Source organism: Lepus europaeus, chromosome 15, assembly GCF_033115175.1.
Source record: "Lepus europaeus isolate LE1 chromosome 15, mLepTim1.pri, whole genome shotgun sequence".
Lineage (NCBI taxonomy): Eukaryota > Metazoa > Chordata > Mammalia > Lagomorpha > Leporidae > Lepus > Lepus europaeus.
This window is the reverse complement of record NC_084841.1, coordinates 52,179,314-52,203,110: the sequence shown is the minus strand read 5'-3', so window position 1 is coordinate 52,203,110 and position 23,797 is coordinate 52,179,314. Positions and strand designations below refer to the sequence as shown.

Sequence of the window (23,797 nt, the reverse complement as noted above, 5' to 3'; positions counted from 1 at the left end):
GCCACGGCGCCGGCCCTTTTTTTTTTTTTTTTTTTTAAGATTTTATTTGTTTACTTGCCAGGTAGAGTTACAGACAGAGAGAGGTAGAGACAGAGAAAAAGGTCTTTCATCTGCTGATTCACTCCCCAGATGGCTGCAATGGTGGGAACTGGGCCGATCTGATGCCAGGAGCCAGGAGCTTCTTCCTGGTCTCTCCCGCAGATATAGGGGCCAAAGGACTTGTGCATCTTCTACTGCTTTCCCAGGCCATAGCAGAGAGCTAGATCAGAAGTGGAGCAGCAGGACTTGAACCGGTGCCCATATGGGATTCTGGTGCCACGGATGGAGGCTTAGCCACAGCGCTGGCCCCTGTTAGCAACCCTTTATAAAAGATATATTTGAAAGGCAGAGTGACAGAGACAGAGAGACAAAAAGATAAATCTTCCATCTACAGGTTCACTCCCCAGCTACCACAACTGGGACTGAGCCAGACTAAAGCCAGGAGCCTGGAACACCATCCAGGTCTCCCCACATGAATGACCAGAGCCCAAGTTCTTGGACCATCTTCTGCTTTTCCAGGTACATTAGTATGTAGCTGGATTGGAAGTAGAACAGCCAGGACTCAAACCAGGTCTCTACGGAATGTTGGCAGAGAAAGAATGGCTTAACCCATTATTCTACAATGCCTGCTGCCCTTTAGCAATTCTTGAAAAGTAGATGTTGGGGCGGGCACTGTGGCATAGCAGGTAAAGCCACTGCCTGCAGTGCCAGCGTCCCATACTGGCACTGGTTCAAGTCCCGGCTGCTTCACTTCCAATCCAGCTCTCTGCTATGGCCTGGGAAAGCAGCAGAAGATGGCCCAAGTCTTGGGCCTCTGCACTTCCTCTGCACTTGTGTGGGAGACCCAGAAGAAACTCCTGGCTCCTGGCTTTGGATTGATGCCGTCCCAGCTGTTACTGCCAGTTGGGTTGTGAACCAGCGGATGGAAAACCTCTCTCTCTCTCTCTCTCTCTCTCTCTCTCTCTCTCTCTCTCTCTCCCTCTCCCTCTCCCTCTCCCTCTCTCTCTCTCTCTACCTCTCCTCTCTCTGTGTAACTAACTCTTGACTTTCAAATAAATAAATCAGTCTTAAAAAAAAAAAAAAAGAAAAGTAGATGTGAGTGATGATGAGAGAGCTCAACTTCTGCTTATCTGGAAGAGTTGTCATCTTTCATTTCTGAAGAACAGCTTTTTACTCAATACAGTATTCTTGGTTGGCAGAAGTTTTTAGTCTTTCAGTACTTTGAATATAGGAAGTACTTCAAAACATTTGTGGAAGATGGAATTAAAAATTGCTTGATTTTGGTGCACAAATTTTGAAATCCATGCATAGTTTTTTACATACTATGCATATCCATGATGTTTTTACTGTGTCCCGTATTATCCTGCTCTCTTGCTCTTTACAAGATTTTTCTGAGAAATCCACTGATCGTCTTGTGGGGGCTCTGTTCCTATAAGTCACTTTTCTCTTGCTGCTTTCAAAATTCTTTGTTCACTTTTTACAAATTCATTATATTGTTTCTCAGTGTGTACCTCTTTAGGTTAATTTTATTGATGTTCTTGGGCTTCATAAAGTCTCTCCTTAGACTTGGGAAGTTGCCAGTCATTATTTTTTTAGAGAATCTTTATGCTACTTTGTTTCTTCTTCTCTAGAAGTCACATAATGTGTATATTAATTTGTTTGATGCAATCTCATAATTCCCTCAGGTTTTCTTCACTAGTTTTCATTCTTTTTGTTTTTGCTCCTCTGACTGGATGATTTCACATGACTTATTTTCATGATGTTTGCTGATTTTTCTCCATCAAGTCTGCTGATGAACTCCTCTAGTGAATTTTTTTCAGATCACTTATTGTATGCTTCAGCTCCAGTATTTCTGTTGGGTTCTTTTTTTTATTATATTTTTATTATTTCTATCTCTTCATTGACATTCCCATTTTGTATGTGGGTCATTTTTCTGGTTTCATTTGTCTGTCACTATATCATTACTGTCTTACAGCTCACTAAGCTTTAGGACAAATAGCTTGAATTCTTCTTTGTCAGGCAGTTCATAAATTTCCATTTCCTTTCAGTTAGCCACTGATAATATTTTATTCTTTCGATTGTGTCATGTTTTCTTGATTCTTCATATTCCTTGTATGACTGCATTGGTGTCTTCAAAGTTAAATAAACTGACTCTTCCAGGCTCGCAGAGCAGTACTAGCAATAGGAGAGTACCTTTCTCTTTTGTTCCTAGCAGTCCCAGGTGTCAGGCTTCTAGCCTTTTGGTGCCTGGTGTGAGACATGATAGAGATTGACCCCTCAGAGAATGCTTCAAAAGGCCAAAAGACGCCCTCTTGTCCCATTTCTCATCTCTACCCCCCTCGCCCCCATTCCCCAACACACACACACACACACACACCATGAAATCTTGAACTGAAGTAATCTGCTTGGATTTGAAATAGACCAGCTTGGGCAATGGCTGATGCAGATAAAGTGAATTTGTTCATCTTACCTATATTGGTACAATTTTTCTCAGCTTTTGGCTTAACCGGGGTACTTCAATTTCTTAACTGGATTCTGGATTTCTTCTAAAGGTTTCTGGATCTGAATATTGTCATATTGTTTCTGTAGAGCATGGGTGGGGAACCTTTTTTCCGCTCAGGGCTATTTGGATATTTATAACATCATTCACTAGCCATACAAAATTGTCAACTGAAAAATTAGCCTGTTGTAGATTTATTGAATTTTGAGTCGTGCGCTGTTGCCTTGGCAGGGCTAAACCAAATGATTTCGTGGACCAGACATCACCCACACCTGTTATACAGGAATACAGGCTAAGACTTTCTACTCCACAAACTTCCTGATGTCACTTCCTTTTATCACGTATTTTTAGTGTTGATTTAATACCTTTTATTTAAAAAAAAAAAAGTAGTCTAAATGATGAATGTAATCAATTATTGAAGTAAATTAGAGAATATATGGGCAGGAGTTAACAGAAATAAGAGCAAACATTTCTGTATAATCATACTATAATAACCTGGAACTTGTGCAGGCCTAAAAAATTAAGTGTCCAGTGCTGCAAACAGGGAAAAATGAAAAAATCAAAGTGTGGCAAGGGTCACAAGTTTTTGTTGACTCACTGTGTGTGTATGTGTGAGTTAGTTTATATCTGTATATGAGCATGCTTATTGTCTAGTGATATTACAGTGCTTCAAGAAGATTATTGAGGTTTTGTACTATGGTTTGAACTTCCCTTGTACTTGTATGTGGTAGAATTTATATTACAGTGGAAGGATTTTATTATTTACCAAGGACCTGGGAAATTCAAGAATATGATTTTTCTCTGTTTCTGTTTTACCCAGTGTTGTGTAATAGCAGTTTGTCTGCACTTGGAGAGTAGTCTTCTCCTATTTCTTCCCTAATATTTTACAATATTCTTTTAGTGCAGTCCAGGAAGGGAATGTTGTAGTTTGACAAATTTGGGTATTTGGGGCCTAGTTATTTTCTTTTCTTTGATCTGCTTTCCTAGGAGTTTTATGTTAAATCTACACTTAGTTTTACTTAAAGATAGTTGGCATTGAAAACTACCTGTGAGATAATTCTAAATCAGGTATTTGCATTTTTTTTTTTTTATTTGACAGGTAGAGTTAGACAGTGAAGGAGACAGACAGAGAGAAAGGTCTTCCTTCTGTTGGTTGACTCTCCAAATGGCCGCCACAGCCAGCGCTGTACCAATCCAAAGCCAGGAGCCAGGTGCTTCCTCCTGGTCTCTCAAGCGGGTACAGGGGCCCAAGCACTTGGGCCATCCTCCACTGCCCTCCCAGGCCAAAGAAGAGAGCTGGACTGGAAGAGGAGCAACCAGGACTAGAACCCGGCGCCCATATGGGAGGCCGGCGCCGCAGGTGGAGGATTAACCTAGTGAGCCATGGCGCCGACCCCTGCATATTTCTATAATTGCCATTGTCCTTTCCTTTAGTAGCTGCTAGAGTCAGATTCAAACGAATGGTTTACAATGGTGGTTTCAAGATTTATAAAACTAAAGCTTAAGTGAATCCACAGGATAACTAGAGTAAAGCCTATATTTGGCCTAAAATATACTCTTTTTTTGAGACATCTACATAAGATATTTGCTATGTGGTTGATAGGAAGAATCAAGAGTAAATTGCCTAGTCCTTGGTTTTAAAGCAGCTAATGTAGCTACAAACTTGGTGCAGCTGTACAAAGATCAAAGAACTGAGTCTCCTGTTGCTGCTGGGCTAGGTCTTATGCACCATCCCAAAGTTGTCTCTGTGCACTGGATTGTAACCTGGGACTCCTCTGTGTGTTACACAGCCGACCACCACTCTTTGGTGATTACTGAAAAAGGTAATTGCTGAAGTACATGAGGACCTTCTCGCCTTCCATTTTGTCCTCCAAAGATTTGTGGTAGTAGTTTCTAAGATCTTGCTAATTTGCAAATACTCAAAAGTTTTTTCTCATGTACACTGCAGTGTGCTGCTTGAAACCTCAATAAATAAAGCACTGTCTTCAGTACTGAGATTTTCATAGCCTGTTATTTTCAGCTCGTAAGGGTGATGTCCAGGAAGAAAGATTCCTGAAGTTTATGGTTATCTGTTTTTTATTAGGACTTATTTCTCTGTGTAATCTAGTAAACAGACTCCTTACCTATCATCCCTGTATTGAAGAGGAAATTATTCCCTTGCTACTCTTTTACTTCCTTATATTCTCTTTTGCTTTTGGGCATGTTTGCCATAGTTCTGACACTACTGTTGCTACCTTAAAAAAAAAAAAATACAGCTACTCAAAAGAAAACTGAAGTGGCTATTTTAATATAAGATCAAGTAGATTCCGAAACAAATAATATTACTAGGACCAAAGAGACTTTTTACATGATGTTAAGGTTCACTTAATTGAGAGAACATAAAAGTTCCAAGTATATATGCATCCAGCAAGAAAGTTTGAAATATACGAAGCAAACCCTGATAGAATTACAAGCAAAAATCCTTAGAGATATTTAAATCCACAACTATAGTCAGAGATTTCAATACACCCTTCTCAATAATTAGTGGCAAAAGTAGACAGTGAATCAGTAAGAATGTAGAAGATTTGAATAACACTTTCAGCCAACTTGGCATATTTGACATTTATATATTTGCTGTTGTCTCATCCAACATCAGCAAAACCAATGTTTTTTTTGAAGTGCACCCTGAACATCTACCAACAGATCTTATCTGTGCAATAAACAAGTGTCAATAAATTTTAAAGGATTAAATTATGCAATGTATATTTTCTAACCACAAAGAAATTAAATTAGAAATCTACAGCAGAGGGGCCAGCGCTGTGGCGCAGCTGATTAAAGCCCTGGCCTGAAGCGCTGGCATCCTATATGGGCGCCGGTTCTAGTCCCAGCTGCTTCTCTTCCCATCCAGCTATCTGCTATGGCCTGGAATAGCAGTAGAAGATGGCCCAAGTCCTTGGGCTCCTGCACCCACGTGGGAGACCCAGAGGAAGCTCCTGACTCCTGGCTTTGGATCGGCGTAGCTCTGGTCATTGCAGCCATCTGGGGAGTGAACCAGCGGATGGAAGACCTCTCTCTGTGTCTCTACCTCTCTCTGTCACTCTCTTTCAAATAAATAAAATAAATCTTAAAAAGAAAAAAAAAATCTATAGCAGAAAGTTACTGAAGAAACTCCCAAATATTTATAATCTAACACTCTTCTAAATAATTCATTGGGTCAAAGAAACAGCAGCAGAAGAAAAATATTTTGAAATGAATGAAAATAAAAATAAAAAAGCAGAAGAAAATTATTTTGAAATGAATGAAAATCAAAATACACAATTGTGGAGTATTTCCAAAGCAGGACCTCAAGACAGACTTTCAGCACTAATATATATTTCTCGCACACATACAGACACACACACACATACACACACACACTGCCCTTGCTCTTCACTTACAGTGTTCCCTTTGTTTGCCTCTTTATTTTTTCTCTTACCACGTAACCATAAGATCCAAGAAGGCAGGAACTGTGGACATCAAACACTCAGTACCTGGTACATAAGGATTTCGTTAATATTAGGTAAATGAACAAAAGTGTAGTCAATAAAATTTCCTAAGATTCTGTGAAACAAGCTGGTCTCTGTACTCCCTGCCTTGTAAAGTTACATTGATGCTTCCTGGTTTCGTAAAGGAAGTCTTGATAACAAAATTTTGTCTTTTTTATAATTTTATTAGAAAATGTCTACATTGAATGCACATTGTTTTAAAAAGATTTTATTTACATATTGGAGAGGTAGAGTTACAGAGAGAGAGAGAGAGAGAGAGAGAGAGAGGTCTTCCACCTAGTGGTTCACTCCCCAAATGGCCGGAACAGCCAGAGCTACCCCGATCCAAAGCCAGGATCCAGGATCTTCTGGGTCTCCCACATGGGTGCAGGGACCCAAGGACTTGGGCCATCCTCCACTGCTTTCCCAGGCCATAGCAGAGAGCTGGATCAGAAGAGGAGCATTTGGGACATCAACCAGTGCCCATATGAGATGCCCGGGCTATAGGTGAAAGCTAACCTACTAAGCCACCGCACCAGCCCCTGAATATGCATTATTTTATAATTAGAAAATATATATGCTAGATAGTTATAAATATTTAAAACTTTGAAAATGAAAAAATAATTTAACTTAAACATTGGGAGGTAGAGTGTGAAATAAATTTAAAATACAAGAACTAATTTTTCCATCTCATATAAAGCAGGGAATCAAATCAATACTATCTGAATTTGAAAATTAAAATCTCCAGATTCTTTGTTTTGTACAATCTTCTTTCTTAACTTTAAAGAGCTATTTGGGAAATAATTTCCTTTGTGGAAAAGCTGTTTCTTTAGTTTTATTTAGATTTTATTTTCTTTTATTAAATTCAGGTATAATTAAATATAATACTTTTTAAATACATATATGTAAATAAATTTCATAACCCAGAAATACTTCTCATATGTATATACAAAAATTTCCACTGCTTCTTATTTCTAAGAATGAAAGCACCAATCGCCAAATTCTGGTTCATGGGACACTATTCTGTTTCTATAATGATATTGCTCTATGTGCAGTGACAAGAGGGTATATCTGCTGTATGTGTAAACTTGTATGTATTTGGTTTTATATGGAGAAAGCCTAGAGGAATACACATCAAATTGCATATTTAAAAAACAAGTTAGATAATAATATATATTGCATTATTCTATCTTGTTTTTATAAAAGTAAATATACAAACTGCACAATGCATATTGTTCTGTATGCATAAGGCCTGACCAAAAAAACCCATAAAACCATTGCCTTTGATTTGCTATCAGAATTAGAAATGAAATGCTTACATTTTTCATTTGATTTACATAATATGATTTGAAAAAAGAATGTTTTAATGAATAAAAAGAAAATTATGAGAAGAGAAATGCAGTACTCTAACAAGCAAACTTCACCAACATATAAAATAAGATATGTTTGTGTTTGTGTGTGTATATAAAACTTAGAAAAACAAGAACAAACAAAGCCAAAAGTTAGGAAGAGGTGAGAAGTAATGAGAATCAGAGCCAAAATAAATGAAATTGAAACTAAAAGAAAATATGAAAGATCAACATAATGAAAAGCTGGTTTTTAAGATAAAATAGACCTTTAGCCAGACTAACAAAGAAAAAAAAAAAAAAGAAACTCAAATAAATAAAATTAGACATAAAAAGGAGACATTACAACCAATAGCACAGAAATGCAAAAGATCATTTAAAAAAAAACTTTTATGAATGACTGTATGCTAACAGATTGGAAAACCTCGAAGAAATGAATAAATTTCTGGGTACCTATAACCTACTAAGACTGAATCAAGAAGATATAGGAAATCTAAGACCCGTAACAAGCAATGTGATTTAAACAGTAATTAAAAGTCTCCCATCAAAGAAAAAGTCCATGACCTGATGGCTTCATACTAGAATTCTACAAAACTTTTAAAAAGGAACTGACTGTAATACTTTTCAAATTATTCCAAAATATTAAGCAGGATGGAACTGTACTAAACTCTTTTTACAAGGCCAGCATCCTGCTGATAACAAAATCAGAGATAAAACACACAAAGGAAACTACAGACCAATATCCTTGATGAACATGAATTTTAACAATTTTCAACAAAATATTAGCAAATAGAATCCAAAAGAATTCAAAAGCTCATTCATCAGAGTCAGTGGCATTTATCACAAAGGGTAGTTCATTCAAAAATCCATAAACAGTAAATCACATCAACAAAATGAAGAACAGAAATGATCTGATCATCTCAATAGATGCAGAGAAAGCATTTGGTAAGATTCAGCATCATGTTCCTCCTAGCGGGCATGACTTAGGGAAGTTCTGACGCCCCCTAGTGCGGCCCTGAGCCCACAGCTGCTGGAACAGTCCATGTCCTGACCCCAGACCGACCCCGCTCTGGGCTTAGCCAGAGCTGTGCGGCCCAGGGGAGGGGACACTTGTCTCTGCGGACCCACGGAGAGGAGCTGTGTGAGCTGCACTGCCAGGACACCGATTCAGTCATGCCGGAGCAGAGGAACAGCAAGTGCAAAGTTAAATGGACCCACGAAGAGGACGAGCAGCCGAGGGCCCTGACAAGGCAGTTCAGACATCAAGACGAAGTTCCAGGCTGGCCACTTTCCTAACTGCACCGACCTGCGATGCCAGTCCGATGGCTGAGAGTTTTGAATCCAGATCTTGTCAAGGGCCCTGGACTAAGGAGGAGGACCAGAAAGTTATCGAGCTGCTCAAAGAAGTACGGCATGAAGCAGTGGACACTGATCACCAAGCACCTGAAGGGCCAGCTGGGGAAGCAGTGCCGTGAGGGCTGGCACAACCACCTCAACTCTGAATTGAAGAAGTCCTGCTGGACTGAAGAGGAAGACCGCATCGTCTGCGAGGCCCACAAGGTGCTGGGCAACCGCTGGGCCGAGATCGCCAAAATGCTGCCCGAGAGGATGGACAGTGCTGTGAAGAACTACTGAAACTCCACCATCAAAAGGGAAGTGGACAGGACGGTTTCCTGAGTGAGTCGAAAGACTGCAAACCTGTGTACTTGCTGCTGGAGCTTGAGGACGAGGACAGAACCAGGGTGCCCAGGCTGCAGAAGGCCAAGGCAGTCTTGTGACCGGCTGGCCCCCAGCGCCCCCTGCCATGAAGGAGGAGGAAGATAGTGAGGACTGGGTGGCTGCCGCCCCTTCTGCCGAGCCAGAGCTCAGCTATATGCAGCTGGACAGTGTGCACACTCCGGAGCCCTCGCAGGAATTCCCCAGGCGCGAGGACCAAGAGGGCTCACCGCGGGAGATGAGCCTGCCCTACCAGTGTGTGGTGGAGGCCACCAACCTCCTCGTCCCTGCCCGGGGTTCCAGCTTCTCGGAGGCCCTGGACCCGATAGAGTCGGGCCCTGACGCTTGGTGTGATATGAGTAAATCTGGCCTCCCGAGGAGCATCCGCAGAGGGCCGCGTCCACAGTAGCCCCGTGCAGCCTCAGGCACCACCCCAGCAGCAGGCACTGACACCCGCCAGCCGGCGGGCCTGGTGCCCAACGTGACCGAGTACCGCCTGGACGGCCGCACCATCTCGGACCTGAGCCACGGCAGCCGGCGCGAGCTGATCCCCATCTCCCCCAGCACAGACATCCGGGGCTCCGGCACTGGCACCCCGCCCTCGGTGCTCAAGCAGCGGAAGCGGCTAGTGGCCCTGTCCCCCGTCACGGAGATCAGTGCCAGTCTGTCCTTGCTGGACTGCAACAGCCTCACACCCAAGTCCAGGCCCGTCAAGACACTGCCCTGCTCGTCCTCCCATTTCTGAACTGTGGAACAAACAGGCTACCCTGGAGCTCGAGAGCCCCTGACTGACGTCCACCCCACTGTGCAGCCAAAAGGTGGTGGTGGTGACCACGGCCCTGCACCGGGATGAGACGCTGCTGCCCCAGAAGTACGCCGCGTTTGTGACTCCAGATCAGAAGGATTCCATGGACAACACTCCCCTCCCCACACGCCCACTCTGTTCAAGAACGGATCCCTGAAGCCCCTGCAGCAGACCCCGCCCGTGGAGGAGGACTGAAGAGGTGCTGCTCCAAGGCCGGCATCGAGCTCATTGCTGAGGATGACGTGAGGCCCGAGAAGCAGAAGAGGGAGCCTGGGCTGCGGCTGAGCCCCATCAGAAAGTGCGGAAGTCTCTGGCTCTTGACATTGTGGACGAGGACAAGAAGCTGCTGATGTCCGCAATGCCCAGGGGCCTGGCTATGCCGACCAGCGTCCTCTCTGGCTCCATCAGCCACATCCTGCCTGCAGTCAAAAAGGACAAAAGCCTGTTCAACCAGGGCTTCCTCCAGGCCACACCTGAGAAGGCAGGGCCGGCCCCAAAGCCCCGAGGCCACTTCGTGGCGCCCTGCTCCTAGACCAGCGTCCAAGATGGTGGCCTGCAGGGAGACCAGCTGTCCATGCAGGAGAAAGCCAACAGGTCCTGGGCCGCCTGAAGCCCAGCCACACAGCTCAGACCTTCATCATGTCCTGAGGCCCTAGGGGCCATGAGCTGCTCTCATGTTTACAGCAGTTGGGGGCACAGGGGTGCAGATGTGGGAGTTACCCTCAGGTGCCGCCAGCCCCTCCCCAGACTGCTCACGTGGGTGACAGAAGGGCCACACACTGCAAGTGCACCTGCGCGGGGCTCCTGGTGCTAACAGAACAAAGTCCTTCTGTGGAGCCTGCCTGTCACCTCCCCAGTGTCACAGGGAGCTGTGGTCTGGCCTGGCCTCATCTCAGACCCCTGCTTAGGGCAGGGAATGTGGCCAGGGGTGCTCCTTTCCTCATTCAGCCCCTGTTGTTTCATTTCCGTGAAAGAATAAACTAATTTGTTTAAAAAAAAAAAAAAGATTCAACATCCTTTCAAGATAAAAGCTCTCCAAAAATTAGGTACAGAAGGAAAATACCTAAACATATAGGTTGTATATGACAAACCAACAGGTAACATACTGAATGAGGAAAAGCAGAGACAGTTTTCCCTCAGATCTAGAACAAGATGATAAGGTATTGGAAATATTAGCAAGAGCAGTTAGGGAAAAGAAAGCAGTAAACGGCTTCAGAATTGGAAAGGAGGAAGTCAGAATATCCGTGTTTGCAAATGACATGATGTCTTACATGGAAAACCCTACACACTCCACCAAAAAGCTGTTAGAACTGAAAACCCAGTTCAGTAAAGTCACAATATAAAATCAACATACAAAAAACAATAGCATCTTTATATACCAACAAACAATGATCTCACTGAAAGCAATCAGAAAAGAAATCCCGGACTAGGGCTGTGGTGCAGCCGGTTAACACCCTGGCCTGAAGCACCAGCATCCTATATGGCGCCGGTTCTAGTCCCAGCTGCTCCTCTTCCCACCCAACTCTCTGCTATGGCCTGGGAAAGCAGTAAAAGATGACCCAAGTCCTTGGGCCCCTACATCCACGTGGGAGACCTGGAAGAGGCTCCTGGCTTCAGATTGGAGCAGCTCTAGCCATTGCAGCCATCTGGGGAGTGAACCAGCAGATGGAAGACCTCTCTCTCTGTCTCTACCTCTCTTGTAACTCTTTCAAATAAATAAAATAAATCTTAAAAAAAAAAGAAAAAGAAAGAAAAGAAATCCCATTCACAATAGCTACCAAAAACCCCACAAATATTTAGGAATGAAGAAGTGAAAGATTTTGGTGCTAGTGCTGTGGCATAATAAATTAACGCTCCAACTATGGCACTGGCATCCCATATGAGCACCGGTTTGGGTCCTGGCTGTACCTCTTCCAATTCAGCTCTCTGCTATGGCCTGGGAAAGCAGTAGAAGATGGCCCAAGTCCTTGGGCCCCTGCACCCATGTGGGAGACCCAGAGGAAGCTCCTGGCTCCTGGCTTCCAATTGGCCCAGCTCCGGCCTTTGCAGCCATCTGGGGAGTGAACCATCGGATGGAAGACCATTCTCTCTGTAATTCTGCTTCTCAAATAAATAAATAAATAAATAAATCTTTTAAAAAATTTTTTAAAAAGTGAAAGATTTTTACAATAAAAATTATAAAACATTGGTGAAAGAAATCATCAAGGACACAAAAAAAGTGAAAATATATTTCTTGTTCGTGGATTGGAAGAATTAATATCTTTAAAATGTTTATATTACTTAAAGCAATCTACATATTCAGTGTAATCTATGTCAAAATACATATGATATTCTTTACAGATTTAGAAAAAAGAATTTTGAAATTCATATAAAATCACAAAATACCCAGATAGCCAAAGATATCCTGAGTGTGTGCAGGGAGAAGTCAATTTGGAAGCATCGCAATACCTGATTTCAAAACATACTACAGAGCTATAATAAATAAAACAACACAATATTGGCATGAAAACTGACACTTAGATCAGTAAAACATTATAGAGAGTCCAGAAGTTAATCCATATGCATGCAGTCAACTGATTTTTTACAAAGTTGCCAAGAACATACACCAGAGAAAGGAGAGATTTTTCAATAAATTGTCCTGGAAAAACTGAATATATATATATATATGTTTAAGAAAAACTTAAAGGAGCCACTTCTTAACATCGGTGTAGGTAATGATTTCTTGGATAAAACCCCAAAAGCCCAAAAAACAGGCAACAAAAGCAAAATTAGACAAATGGGATTAAATCAAACTTAGAAGCGTCTTCACAGCAAAGAAATCATTAATTGCGGACCAGCCCTGTGGCACTATAGGTTAAGCCACCTCCTGTGATGCCTGCATCCTATATGGGCAAATCCCTGTTCAAATCCCTGCTGCTCCACTTCCAATCCAACTCCCTGCTAATGCTCCTGGGAAAGCAGTGGAAATTGGCCCAAGTGCTTGGGCCCCTGTACCCACGTGGGAGACCTGGAAGAAGCTCCTGGCTCCTGGCTTTGACCTGGCTACTTGGAGAGTGAACCAGCAGATAGACGATCTATCTCTCTCTGTCCTTCCCTCTCTCTCTCTCTCTTTCATTCTCTCTCTTTCTCTCTCTCTCTCTCTCTCTCTCTCTCTCTCTCTCTCTTTGTAACTCTACTTTCAATAAATAAGTAAATCTATAAAAAAAAATCAGTAGAGAGAAGAGACAACCGACAGAATGGGAGAAAATATTTTAATTCTACTTAGCTGACAAGTGATTAATATCCAGAATATATCACCGACTCTAAAAAGACAAGAACAAAAAACAGCCAGTCCAGTTAAGAAATGGGCAAAAGACCTAAATAGACAGTTCTCAAAAGAAGAAATACAAATCACCAACAAATACGTAAAAAAAAAAAAAATGCTCAGTGTCATACCCTTCAGGGAAATGTAAATCAAAACCACATTAAGGTATTACCTCAACCTTGTCAGAATGACTGTTACCTAAAAGAGAGTAACAGGCCGGTGCTGCTGCTCACTTGACTAATCCTCCACCTGTGGCGCTGGCACCCCGGGTTCTAGTCCCAGTTGGGACGCCAGATTCTGTCCCGGTTGCTCCTCTTCCAGTCCAGCTCTCTGCTGTGGCCCGGGAGTGCAGTAGAGGATGGCCCAAGTGCTTGGGCCCTGCACCCGTGTGGGAAACCAGGAGGAAGCACCTGGCTCCTGGCTTCGGATTGGCACAGCGTGCCGGCCGTAGTGGCCATTGGGGGGAGAACCAATGGAAAGGAAGACCTTTCTCTCTGTCTCTCCGTCTCACTGTCTAACTCTGCCTGTCAAGAAAAAAAAAAGTAATGAATGCTGTCATGTTAGATGTGGAGAAAGGGAAACTCTTTTACACTGTTTTTGGGAATGTAATTTAATACAGCCACTGTGGAAAATGGTATGGAGATTTTTTTAAAAAAGAAAACATAGAAATGGAACTGCCTTGTGATTCAGCTATCCCACTACTGGGTATATTACCAAAAGTCATGAACTCACTGTATCAAAGGGATACCTGCACCACCATGTTTATAGCAACACAACTCACAACAGCCAAAATCTGGAATAAATCAAGGTGTCCATCATCATGTTGACTAATAGTGGCTGGGAGGAATGAAAAAGATAAGAGATTTTTAGAATAAAAAAATAGAAGCTGGGTATAGCTCATTAATTGTATTAATATGAAATGTTAATAGGGGCTATAGGGTAAGGGATAAACAGGAACTCTTTGTATTATTACCTCATAATTTTTCTTTTGTAAATTTAAAACTCTCCTGAAATAAAATGCTTTTTAAAAAGAAAAGTTATATATTAGTATATAGACTCATGGTGATCTGATTTTTTCCTTCCCACCTGTCCTCCACAGGAATAAATGAAGAAGAGGAGAAGAAAAGAGAAAAAAACAAAGAGAAAATCAAATTGAAAAAAAAAAGGAAAAGGTATTTTATTTAAAAAAAAAAAGACTATATTGAAGCTGGATTATAAAATTTTATTTTTTATATGTAGTCCAATTAATATTAATTTTTTCATTTCTAAAACGGTATGTATTAATTTGAGAGGTAGACAGACAAATCTCCAACACTGATTCACTCCCCAGATGCTCACAGTGGCTCAAGCTGCACTAGTGCCAGAGCATGGTCTCCTTTGTGTGTTGTAGGAACACAGTTACTTGAGCAATTGCTTGCTTCCTTCCAATGTCAGCTCTGACAGCAAGTGGGAATTGGGAGCTACACCTGAAAATCAAGCCCAAGCACTACAATAAGGGAAGGATGCATCAACTACTGGGCCAAATGCCCCATCCCTAATAAATAATAGCCCCTTTCTTCTGTTTCTGTTTGTGCTCTAGATTTTTAAGTTTTAGGACAGCAGGTAAACTTTTAATTGGACATATATCTAAACTCGTGACATATGTTTTGACTTAATATACATGAAGTTGGAACTTAAATATTTGCATTCTCATATTATCTTTATAACTAAAAAATTAATAAAATTTAATAAAACTTATTCCTTTAGATCTTTCAGAACCTGCATGAAGTACCTCTGAATTTTTTCTGCTCTTAACAACTAACTTGTTAAAATTAATCAGAAATATTAACAAGCAAATTTTTCCCTGGTTAGTGAGTATAGTTTCATTTATACTAGAGTAAATGTACATGTACAAACATTATTTAAGGTACTTGGCCATGGTTGTGTCTGATTTGGATCCAGTTCTCTCATAAAGTACTATAAATTAGGAGTGGTCTGTACTCACTTTATGCTTACATGTTAACACCTTAGATACTTTCTAAATTGGAAAAGTTAGCTTATTTTCAAGTGTTGCATTAGTAATAATATTGAATATAAAAACTTATAAAAAGGGAGGGCTCAGGACTTCTGACAATTGTATTATTGAATCATTTGCATTAGCACAGCAAGGTGGATTGCTTACAGGAAACAGGAGGTTACCTCTTCCAAATTCTCATAAACTTGTTTTATAGTAACAAAGTATCCAGCTCTCTACCTTGAGCCTTACAGACCTTAAACAGGGCCTGAAACTAAATTAACTCTTCTATGTACATATAGCAGAAATGGCACCACCTAATAGTGTTGTTGATGCCAATGCCTAAAATTTTGCCTTCAAAATGAGAATCCAGGGTCAAAAAGCCAAAGAAAAAAGTGCAGACAGAGAAGACGCTCTCATCAGAATCCAAAGGTCAAGTCAAGCAGGACCTTTAAAATAGGAAAGCAGACAAGATCTGAGAATAACAGCGCTAAAGAAGGAGCAGGAAAAGACTGAAGAAAATGAACTTTGCTGATGATCAGAAGTCTGAGTCTGCAGACTGACAAGTAGAAGCAAGGAGTATAGGATTATGGAGATGAGGGAAAGTGTGGAGTCAGTCGAAGAGGAAAGCAGCCCAGGAAGTCACAGAAGTCACAATGCAAGATAGCCTTGCAATCTCATCATCTCATGTGCTTATTGTGTCTGCCTCCTTTATGTCTGGGGTTCTCTTAATTTAGGTTTTAACTTATGACACTTAGATCACTGGACCTACTCTTGAGACGGCATTTTTATTTTAAATTAAATCAGTTTCTGTCCTGTCACAGACGATTTGGGTATAGATAGACTGTTACTTCCTCATGTAATATGTCTTAAAACGTAGCAATTTTTTTTTGTTTCTTTGTTTCTTTAGATTTCTTTTTCATATTAAAAGTAATTCTAGCAGGTGTTTGACACAGTGGTTAAGACACCGCTTAGAACAACTGCATCTTATATCTGAGTTCCTGGATTTCAGTTCTGGCGCCCACTTCTGACTCCAGCTTCCTGCTAGTGCAGGTAGCAGGTGATAGCCCAAGTTGCTGAGTCCCTGCCACCCACATGGAAAACCTCGATTCAGATTGGCCCACTCCTGCCTGTTGCAGGCATTTCCATTGTGAATCAACAGATGGAAGATCTCTGTCTCTCTCCCTTTCAGATAAATTAAAATAAATAAAAACTTTTTAAAAGAAAAAAATAGTAATTCTACCATTTCTTTCCAGCTTAGTCTTAGTAAAATAAAATATAAATTATCCACATTGATTTATACAGGATAGTCATTAAAAAGCATCCCTTCTGTAACTAATGACAACCATTTTGTAATGAAAGTGTTTATCTGTATCACTCAGCATCTAGAAGGATCAAGTACTTTAACTTGAAAAATCAAAAGAGTTAACAAAAGCTCTTTCATGTTGCTAATTTTCAGCTTTCATCCATTTATACTAAGGTACAATTTTAGCCTTTTAAAAATATATAATCACATCCTTTTGTGGCTGTTTTAAGAGACTATGCCAACAAGCTATTATATAAACAAGTGAGTTGTATATATAATGAGGTTATATATAATGAATGCCACTTTGTTTGCCTTATGAGAAAAGTAAGCCTGAAAAGCTAAAAACCACAGAAAATAGTTTCATCCTTGCTGAATTTAAAACTCATTACTAGAGTTGAGCAGAATAAACTAGTATCCTTCTTATCCATTTGCTTTCTGAGATTTCTGATACCTGCAGTCATCTCCAATCCAAAAATATTAAATGGGAAATTCCAGAAATAAACAACTCATACATTTTTAAATTTGCACCATTTAGAGTAGCATGATAAAATCTATGCTCTCTCATTTCATCCAGAATGTGAATTAGCCCTTTGTCCAGCTTTTCCATGCTATAATCACTACCTGCCCATTAGTCTCTTAGAAGCCCTTGTGTTCTCAGATCAGCTATAACAGTATCACTGTGCTTGTGTTCAAATACCCTATGTTAATTAATAAGGACACCCAATGTGCAAGAGTAGAGATACTGGCAATTCAGATATGCCAAAGAGAAGCAGCAAAGTGCTTCCTTTAAGTGAAAGGATGAGAGTTCTCAATAAGTTAAAAAAAAATTTAAAAGTATGTATGCTAAGGTTGTTAATATGTATAGTAAGAATGAATCATCTGTGTAATTAAGAAGAAGGAAAAAGATGTGCAAGTTATGCTGTCATACCTCAAACCAAAGAAATTAGATCAGATTCATACAGCTTTTATTACAGTGCATTGTTTTATTTTATTGGTTATTGTTCATTCTTATTTGGCCTATTTTATAAATTAAACTTCATCATAGATACATATGTACAGGAAAAAACACCAAATATATAGATTTCAGTGCCGTCTGAGGTTTCAGGCATCCACTGATCTTGGGGAAGTGGGGGGCTATTGTGGTAGTTTTGTCAATGTCTGCAACCAAGTAGCAAAACGTGAAAGTCAGCATTTTAAGAGAATACAAACATATGAAGCACATTTTGAATGCCTTTATGTTTATACCTTTTCCTTACTCCAAGAAGGTTGTAAGGCAACTCAAATCTCACTCAAATGGACCTGTCAGTCATCTGCACTTCTCAGTCGGCATGTCTTACTGCTTCTAGGTCTCATTCATCTACTTCTGATGAAGAGGACACTTCAAAACAGAAGAAACAAAAATATCAGAAGAAAGAAAAGAAGAAAGAAAAAAAGAATAAATCAAAAAAAGGGAAACATCACAAAAAGGAGAAAAAGAAGAGAAAAAAGGAAAAGCATTCTTCGACTCCGAATAGTTCTGAATTCTCCAAAAAGTGACTTGAGACTTTGGCCTACAAATTAAATTTAAAATTTTGTTCTTCAAAATTACTTGTCCTTCCTTAGAATTTGCTATCTATTTATGCTTTGTAGTAAATCACGGCCTTCCCCATATAGATAGTTTTCATATATGGGATGATTATCTTCCTGACAGTATGTTTTTCAAGTACTATGACTATAAAGTGTTAAACCAGTCTTGATACTTGATAACCATGCCATAAGCATAGGTATTTATACATACAAAACATCACTTTTGGTATTTGTGTCTCCATGTGTTTGACTAGTGTTATTACATCTTAAGTCGATTGTGAAATGGCTTTATTACAGTCAGCACAGGTAATCCACCTGGCAGTTAATGAATCAAGTGTCCATCTTCCAGTGAAAAAGCTAGGTAGGGGTTAATGCTTTGCTCTTGATGCTGAAAATATTTAATAGCTTTATATGCTATAATGTAATGTACAAAGAATGAAATCCTTCACTGCTGTTTTTAAATCTCTAGGCTTTTTTGGTTTTGATTAGGACTTTTTAAATGATCAGTGTGGGCAAGAAGATGATAATGAAAACTTTTACAACAAAATTTTTGTTCTTTTATGAAATGCAGTTTCTATTTTGTGCCTCCTTTGTTTTGTAACAATTAAGATCTTCCTTCCTATTTAAAGAAACTAGTCTAGTCCAGCCCACTAGTAAGTCTCACAGAGCCAATGTGTGTTAGTCAGGATTTTTCAGGTAGACTCCTGGGTTATTTTACCAGTGTGCCATATTGGCATGATACCTCAAACACAGAAATCTTTACTTAGTAAGAAAACTAAATCTTCATTACAACTGATTTTTATTGTATGTAATATGTAAACTTTATTAGTCTTGTTTCTATGAATAATGTGGAAAATGTTTATAAATGTGAGCATATATGTTTATTTTGTCTGAAATAATTTGTAGTTTTGAAGCAAATTTCACACTGAGGATGTTTCCCTCTGTTACTTCAGTGATAAATCTCAGTAGCAGCAACAAAGATTTTTCATTAAAATTTTTATTCTATACTTTTTAAAATTCAAGAGCCATGGAGTTTTATCATGAAAGCCTTTATATAACAATGGGAATTTATATGGGTAAGCATTTTGAAACACCTACTAGTAGATATAAATGATTCTTAAATTTTTAATTTGACAATGATCAGTGTCACTTATTTTGCTTATTAATTGGTTATCCCTTATGCCCAGGAAGTTAAATACTTACCATGTTGTAGCAGCATCAACAGTCTACCAATTTTCATGGCACAGCACCAAAGATTGCAAATACCTCGTTGTAACACACTTAGACATTTTAAAATCATTAACCCTTAGACATGGCTACAGGTGAATTTTTGATGTGAAATCAGGTAAGTACACTTAACCTCGCTGGCTGGAAGGTTTACAGATTCTTTCTTCACCTGGCATACCCTCTGTCAAATTTGGGAGGCTTCATCATTTCTCTTAACATACGTTTACCTATGTGAGAACTTCATCTTTGTTTCTTTTCTAGCACTGCAACCATTGAAGTTCTCATACTCCCAGCTTTTCTGTAATCTAATGTAGTAATTTGGCCTACTCAAAAAGAAATTATTTTGTTTAAATAGTTGTCAGGTATTGGGAGAGAAACACAGAGTATTGGATTTGGAAGGGTTTGTCTTGGTTTTGCTACTAATATTATGAAAATGCAGTTATCAAGATTGAAAAAATAAGTTTAAAAAGCTTTTATAAAAATGATTACAAAATGCTACATACAGAAGGATGGCTTCATCTCATTGAGTGTGTAAAGTGGTTTAAAATGATAGCAATTGTGAAACAATCCAATTATTTGTAAGTTTTTACAGTTGTTAATTATAAAAGTTACAAGTTGGCTCATTTGGTTTGTTTTCTGAATGCTGATACAATAATGATCCTGAAGTTATATAAAAGCCCTCATTAACTAACAAAATATACAAAGTACAAGATTTCAGTGCTCAGGGCTGGTGCTGTGGTACAGCAGGTAAAAGCCCCATCCTGCAGATCCGGCATCCCATATGGGCACTGTTTGATTCCTGGCTGCTTCATTTCCAATCCAGTTCTCTGCTATGGCCTGGGATAACAGTAGAAGATAGCCTAAGTCCTTGGGCCCCTGCACCCATGTGGGAGACCCAGAAGAAGCTCCTGGCTCCTGTCTTCAGATCAGCTCAGCTCTGGCCGTTGCGGTCATTTGGGGAGTGAACCAGAGGATGGAAGGATGGAAGACCTCTCTCTCTCTCTCTCTCTCTCTCTTTCTCTCTGGCTCTGCCTCTCTGTAATTGTCTTTCAAATAAATAAAATAAATCTTAAAATAAAAAAAAAAGCTTTCAGTACTTTTTTTTCCCTGGATGCAATCTTGGAATTAAAAAAAATTTTTTTTGAAAGAAAGTGAAGCGCAAAAGAAAGCTCCTATCTGCTGTTTCACTCTCCAAATGCCCTCAACAGCCAGGACTGGGCCAGGGCCAGAATCAGGAGTCTGGAATGCAATCTCAGTCTCCCGTGTGAGCGGCAGGAAATCAATTACTTGAACTATCATTGCTTCCAACAAACCTCTGCATCAGCAGGAAGCTTGAATCAGAAGCCAGAGCCGGTATCCAACCCAAGCGCTCCAATGTGGGTGTCTAAGTAAATTTTCTTTACTATTAGCATAATTGATGGAATCATCTCATCTGTGACAAGAGCATTTATTTTACTAATTATCTTCTAAAATGATCTTACTATTGGGATTAGATACAAAATTCACTAATATATTTTAGGAGAAAATGAAGTTTCATCCTATGCAGTATGTAGCAGAAGAAAAACTGAATTTATTGGTAAAAATCCAAAAGTCTTGGCCATTCTAACTACCATGACCTTTAACAAAGTCATTTAGCTTCCTAGCCTTGCTGTGTTTTATCTATAAAATATTATACCAGATTATCTCTGATCATGTCCAGTCTTTAATATATGTGCTTATTAGTATTTCCATGAAATTCTAGTAACAAACTGATTCTAGAAATTATAGATAAGCAGTTAACACTCTATGAGTAATAAAGATGGTGATTGTTAAATACAGACATTAAACACATTCAGCATTCAAGCAGATAATTGATATGTTGTTTATTTTATTACCACCTAATGTATGTCATTTGTGCCAGATGCAGACAGAATTTATATTTAGATTTCATTGTCATCAGATTATCTGAACACTTTGAGGTTGTGGTTTTGGAGGTGATGGACCTACTCCTCTTACATTTTCCCCATTTGTTTTCTACATATCATTTGTTGGCTAAAATCTTCAAGATATTCCTAGTTCTTCACAGGATACACTTCCATTTAAATCTTTGATTCTTGGAGGCCAAAACATCAATAAATGAGAAGTATAACAACTATATGTATATGCATTTACTGCTGTGTCTAAAGTTGCATAGCCCTAGGCCATCTTCAATAGAAAACTAGACTGAAGAGTGACTAATGTCGGTAAGAATGCCAGTGAGTCCTTTTTTCAACAAACTTTTATTGGGTGACTAGCAAGGCAAACACTGCTAAGAAGCCAGGATACAGAGATAAACAAGATACATTTGCTTCCCTGTAGGAGTTCACAGTTTTGTTGGTAGAAGAAATATTAGAACAAATAAGTGCAACATTGACCTGCACATGGGTTTGTAGAAACACGGAGGGCTACCTAACCTAGCTGAGAGAAATTAGAGAGCAATGCCTGAGGTGGTAGGAACTGAGACGGCTCTTTTCAGTCCTCAGGAGAAAGAGGTCTTACTTTGCATGGTTGAGAACTTGTACTTTAATCTACAAGCCATGAGATGCCATTAAAGAGTTTAAGGAGAGAAATTACTTTTATCAAGGTTTGATTTCATCCATTTCATCATCCTAGTAATTCTACAATGTTGCAAAGGCAAAATTGCTCTCATTAGAAGGCCACACAGAAAATAATTTGATTCCGTTATGCTCTGTTGTTTGTACTCTACTGGATCCACTTTTCTTTCTACAATCTGACTGATATCAAAAATCACACCGTGACTGAAGTTGTTTAAAAACACTTAAAGCTATCACACTCTTTATCAGACTTATCCCCAGAATTAGATGTACATATAAATAGTTGGAATGTATTTTGTTTTTATGTTAGATTATTGTAACCTAACTTCAAATAAATTTGATTACTGAGTTAATCTAAGTCCAGACTCTGCCATAATTCAATAAGACTTCTTGCTTTTAATATTTGTCCTTAATCTGTGAATCATAACCGCCTCAAAGTTATGTAGAGTATAACAGTTGGTCCCCTGGAGGAGCCCTATAGCCATTCTTGCTCATGTAAGCTAGTGGTAAGCTGCCTCAGCAAGGGAGCACTTCAAGGACTCCAGCTCATCTTTGTTCTGGGATTTGAACTTCCTGGGCAGTGGGTTTTTTAGGCCAGTGTGACAATACCACAGGTGTGAAAGCTAGCATCTTCAGACCACAACTCCTTTAAAAATACATGGAGTGGCAGAGAATTGTGGTACCTATCCTAGAACGCAACCTATAATGCATCCAGCCCATGACCAACTCCACTGTGCCAACCTGATAGGGTGGGAGGAAAAGGAGGTAATGAGCAGGTTACTGGCACTGAGACTTTTTTTTTTTTTTAATTTTTATTAAGATGAACAGGAGCCAGCGCTGTGGCGTAGCAAGTTAACACCTTGGCCTGAAGCGCCGGCATCCCATATGGGTGCTGGTTCTAGTCCCGGCTGCTTCTCTTCCCATCCAGCTCTCTGCTATGGCCTGGGATAACAGTAGAAGATGGCCCAAGTCCTTGGGCCCCTGCACCTGTGTGAGAGACCAGGAAGAAGCTCCTGGCTCCTGGCTTCAGATCGGCACAGCTCCTACTGTTGGCGGCCATCTGGGGAGTGAACCAGTGGATGGAAGACCTCTCTCTCTGTCTCTACCTCTCTCTATAACTCTGTCTTTCAAATAAATAAAATAAATCTTTAAAAATAGATGAACAGATCTCATGTAGTTCATATACAATTCTGGGAATATAATGATAATTGCCTCCCTTTTTCTTTTTTTAAAATTTGTGATAACATACTTTTATAGTCACAAGTTTAATACTCCACTAAATGAATTCAATAAGTAAAAAGTGGAAAGACCATTGTCATGCAGGAATATAGGCAAGGGCTATAAATCTCAAGATGTGAATTTTGCTCATATATTAAATTATTTTGGTCTTCTGAGTCTTAAGTTCCTTGCCCTTTGTGTCATATGTAGCAATAGCCCTTTCCTTTGAGCAACAAAAATAGAATTGTCTCAGTGCCTTAACTTCAACAACCTAGATTTTCACCTCATTCAATAGAGTAGTATAATTATTATTGACTCCTGTGTATCAGGTAGCAACTTTTCTGTGATTGTTCTGAATCAGAACTATAAAATATCAAATACTTACAAAGGTTTTATGGGCCCTCACAAAAATAAATAAAACTTCTTTGCATTTATGACCACATAAAATGTTATCTTTGTAATAGAAATGTGTCAACTTTCAAATTTCACAAACACTCTAAGCAATTTTAATATTTAATCCTTGGCAAAATAGTGAAATCTCTCTTAGGCAGTAGAATAATTGTAATAATTATTTGGGATGGGATCAATCAGTGTAGCCACATAAAATTATTGAAGTTTTTAAGGGTTGATTTTTCATTCACATTAGCCACATTTCAAGTACCCAGTAGACACATGTCAGCTGGTCGGACAGTGCAGATAAA

At 39.6% G+C, this 23,797-nt stretch overlaps 1 protein-coding gene and 1 pseudogene across 3 annotated transcripts in view; both read left to right on the top strand.

The window, feature by feature from the left end:
* The window catches only part of SREK1IP1 (SREK1 interacting protein 1), a 45,518-nt gene extending 23,282 nt beyond the window's left edge, over positions 1–22,236 (top strand). Inside the window, exons 4-5 of one of the 3 annotated variants that reach the window (XM_062212069.1) lie at positions 14,313–14,385; positions 20,129–22,236. In XM_062212069.1, the coding sequence (XP_062068053.1) occupies positions 14,313–14,385; positions 20,129–20,270 (215 nt within the window). In that variant the 3' untranslated portion in view covers positions 20,271–22,236. Of the gene's footprint in view, positions 1–14,312; positions 14,386–16,116; positions 16,390–17,858 lie in introns of those variants that run through there. The other 2 variants (XM_062212068.1, XM_062212070.1) reach the window with 2 other exon arrangements.
* On the top strand, positions 7,822–10,557 carry LOC133774694 (myb-related protein B-like; annotated as a pseudogene).
* Positions 22,237–23,797: the final 1,561 nt, after the last annotated feature.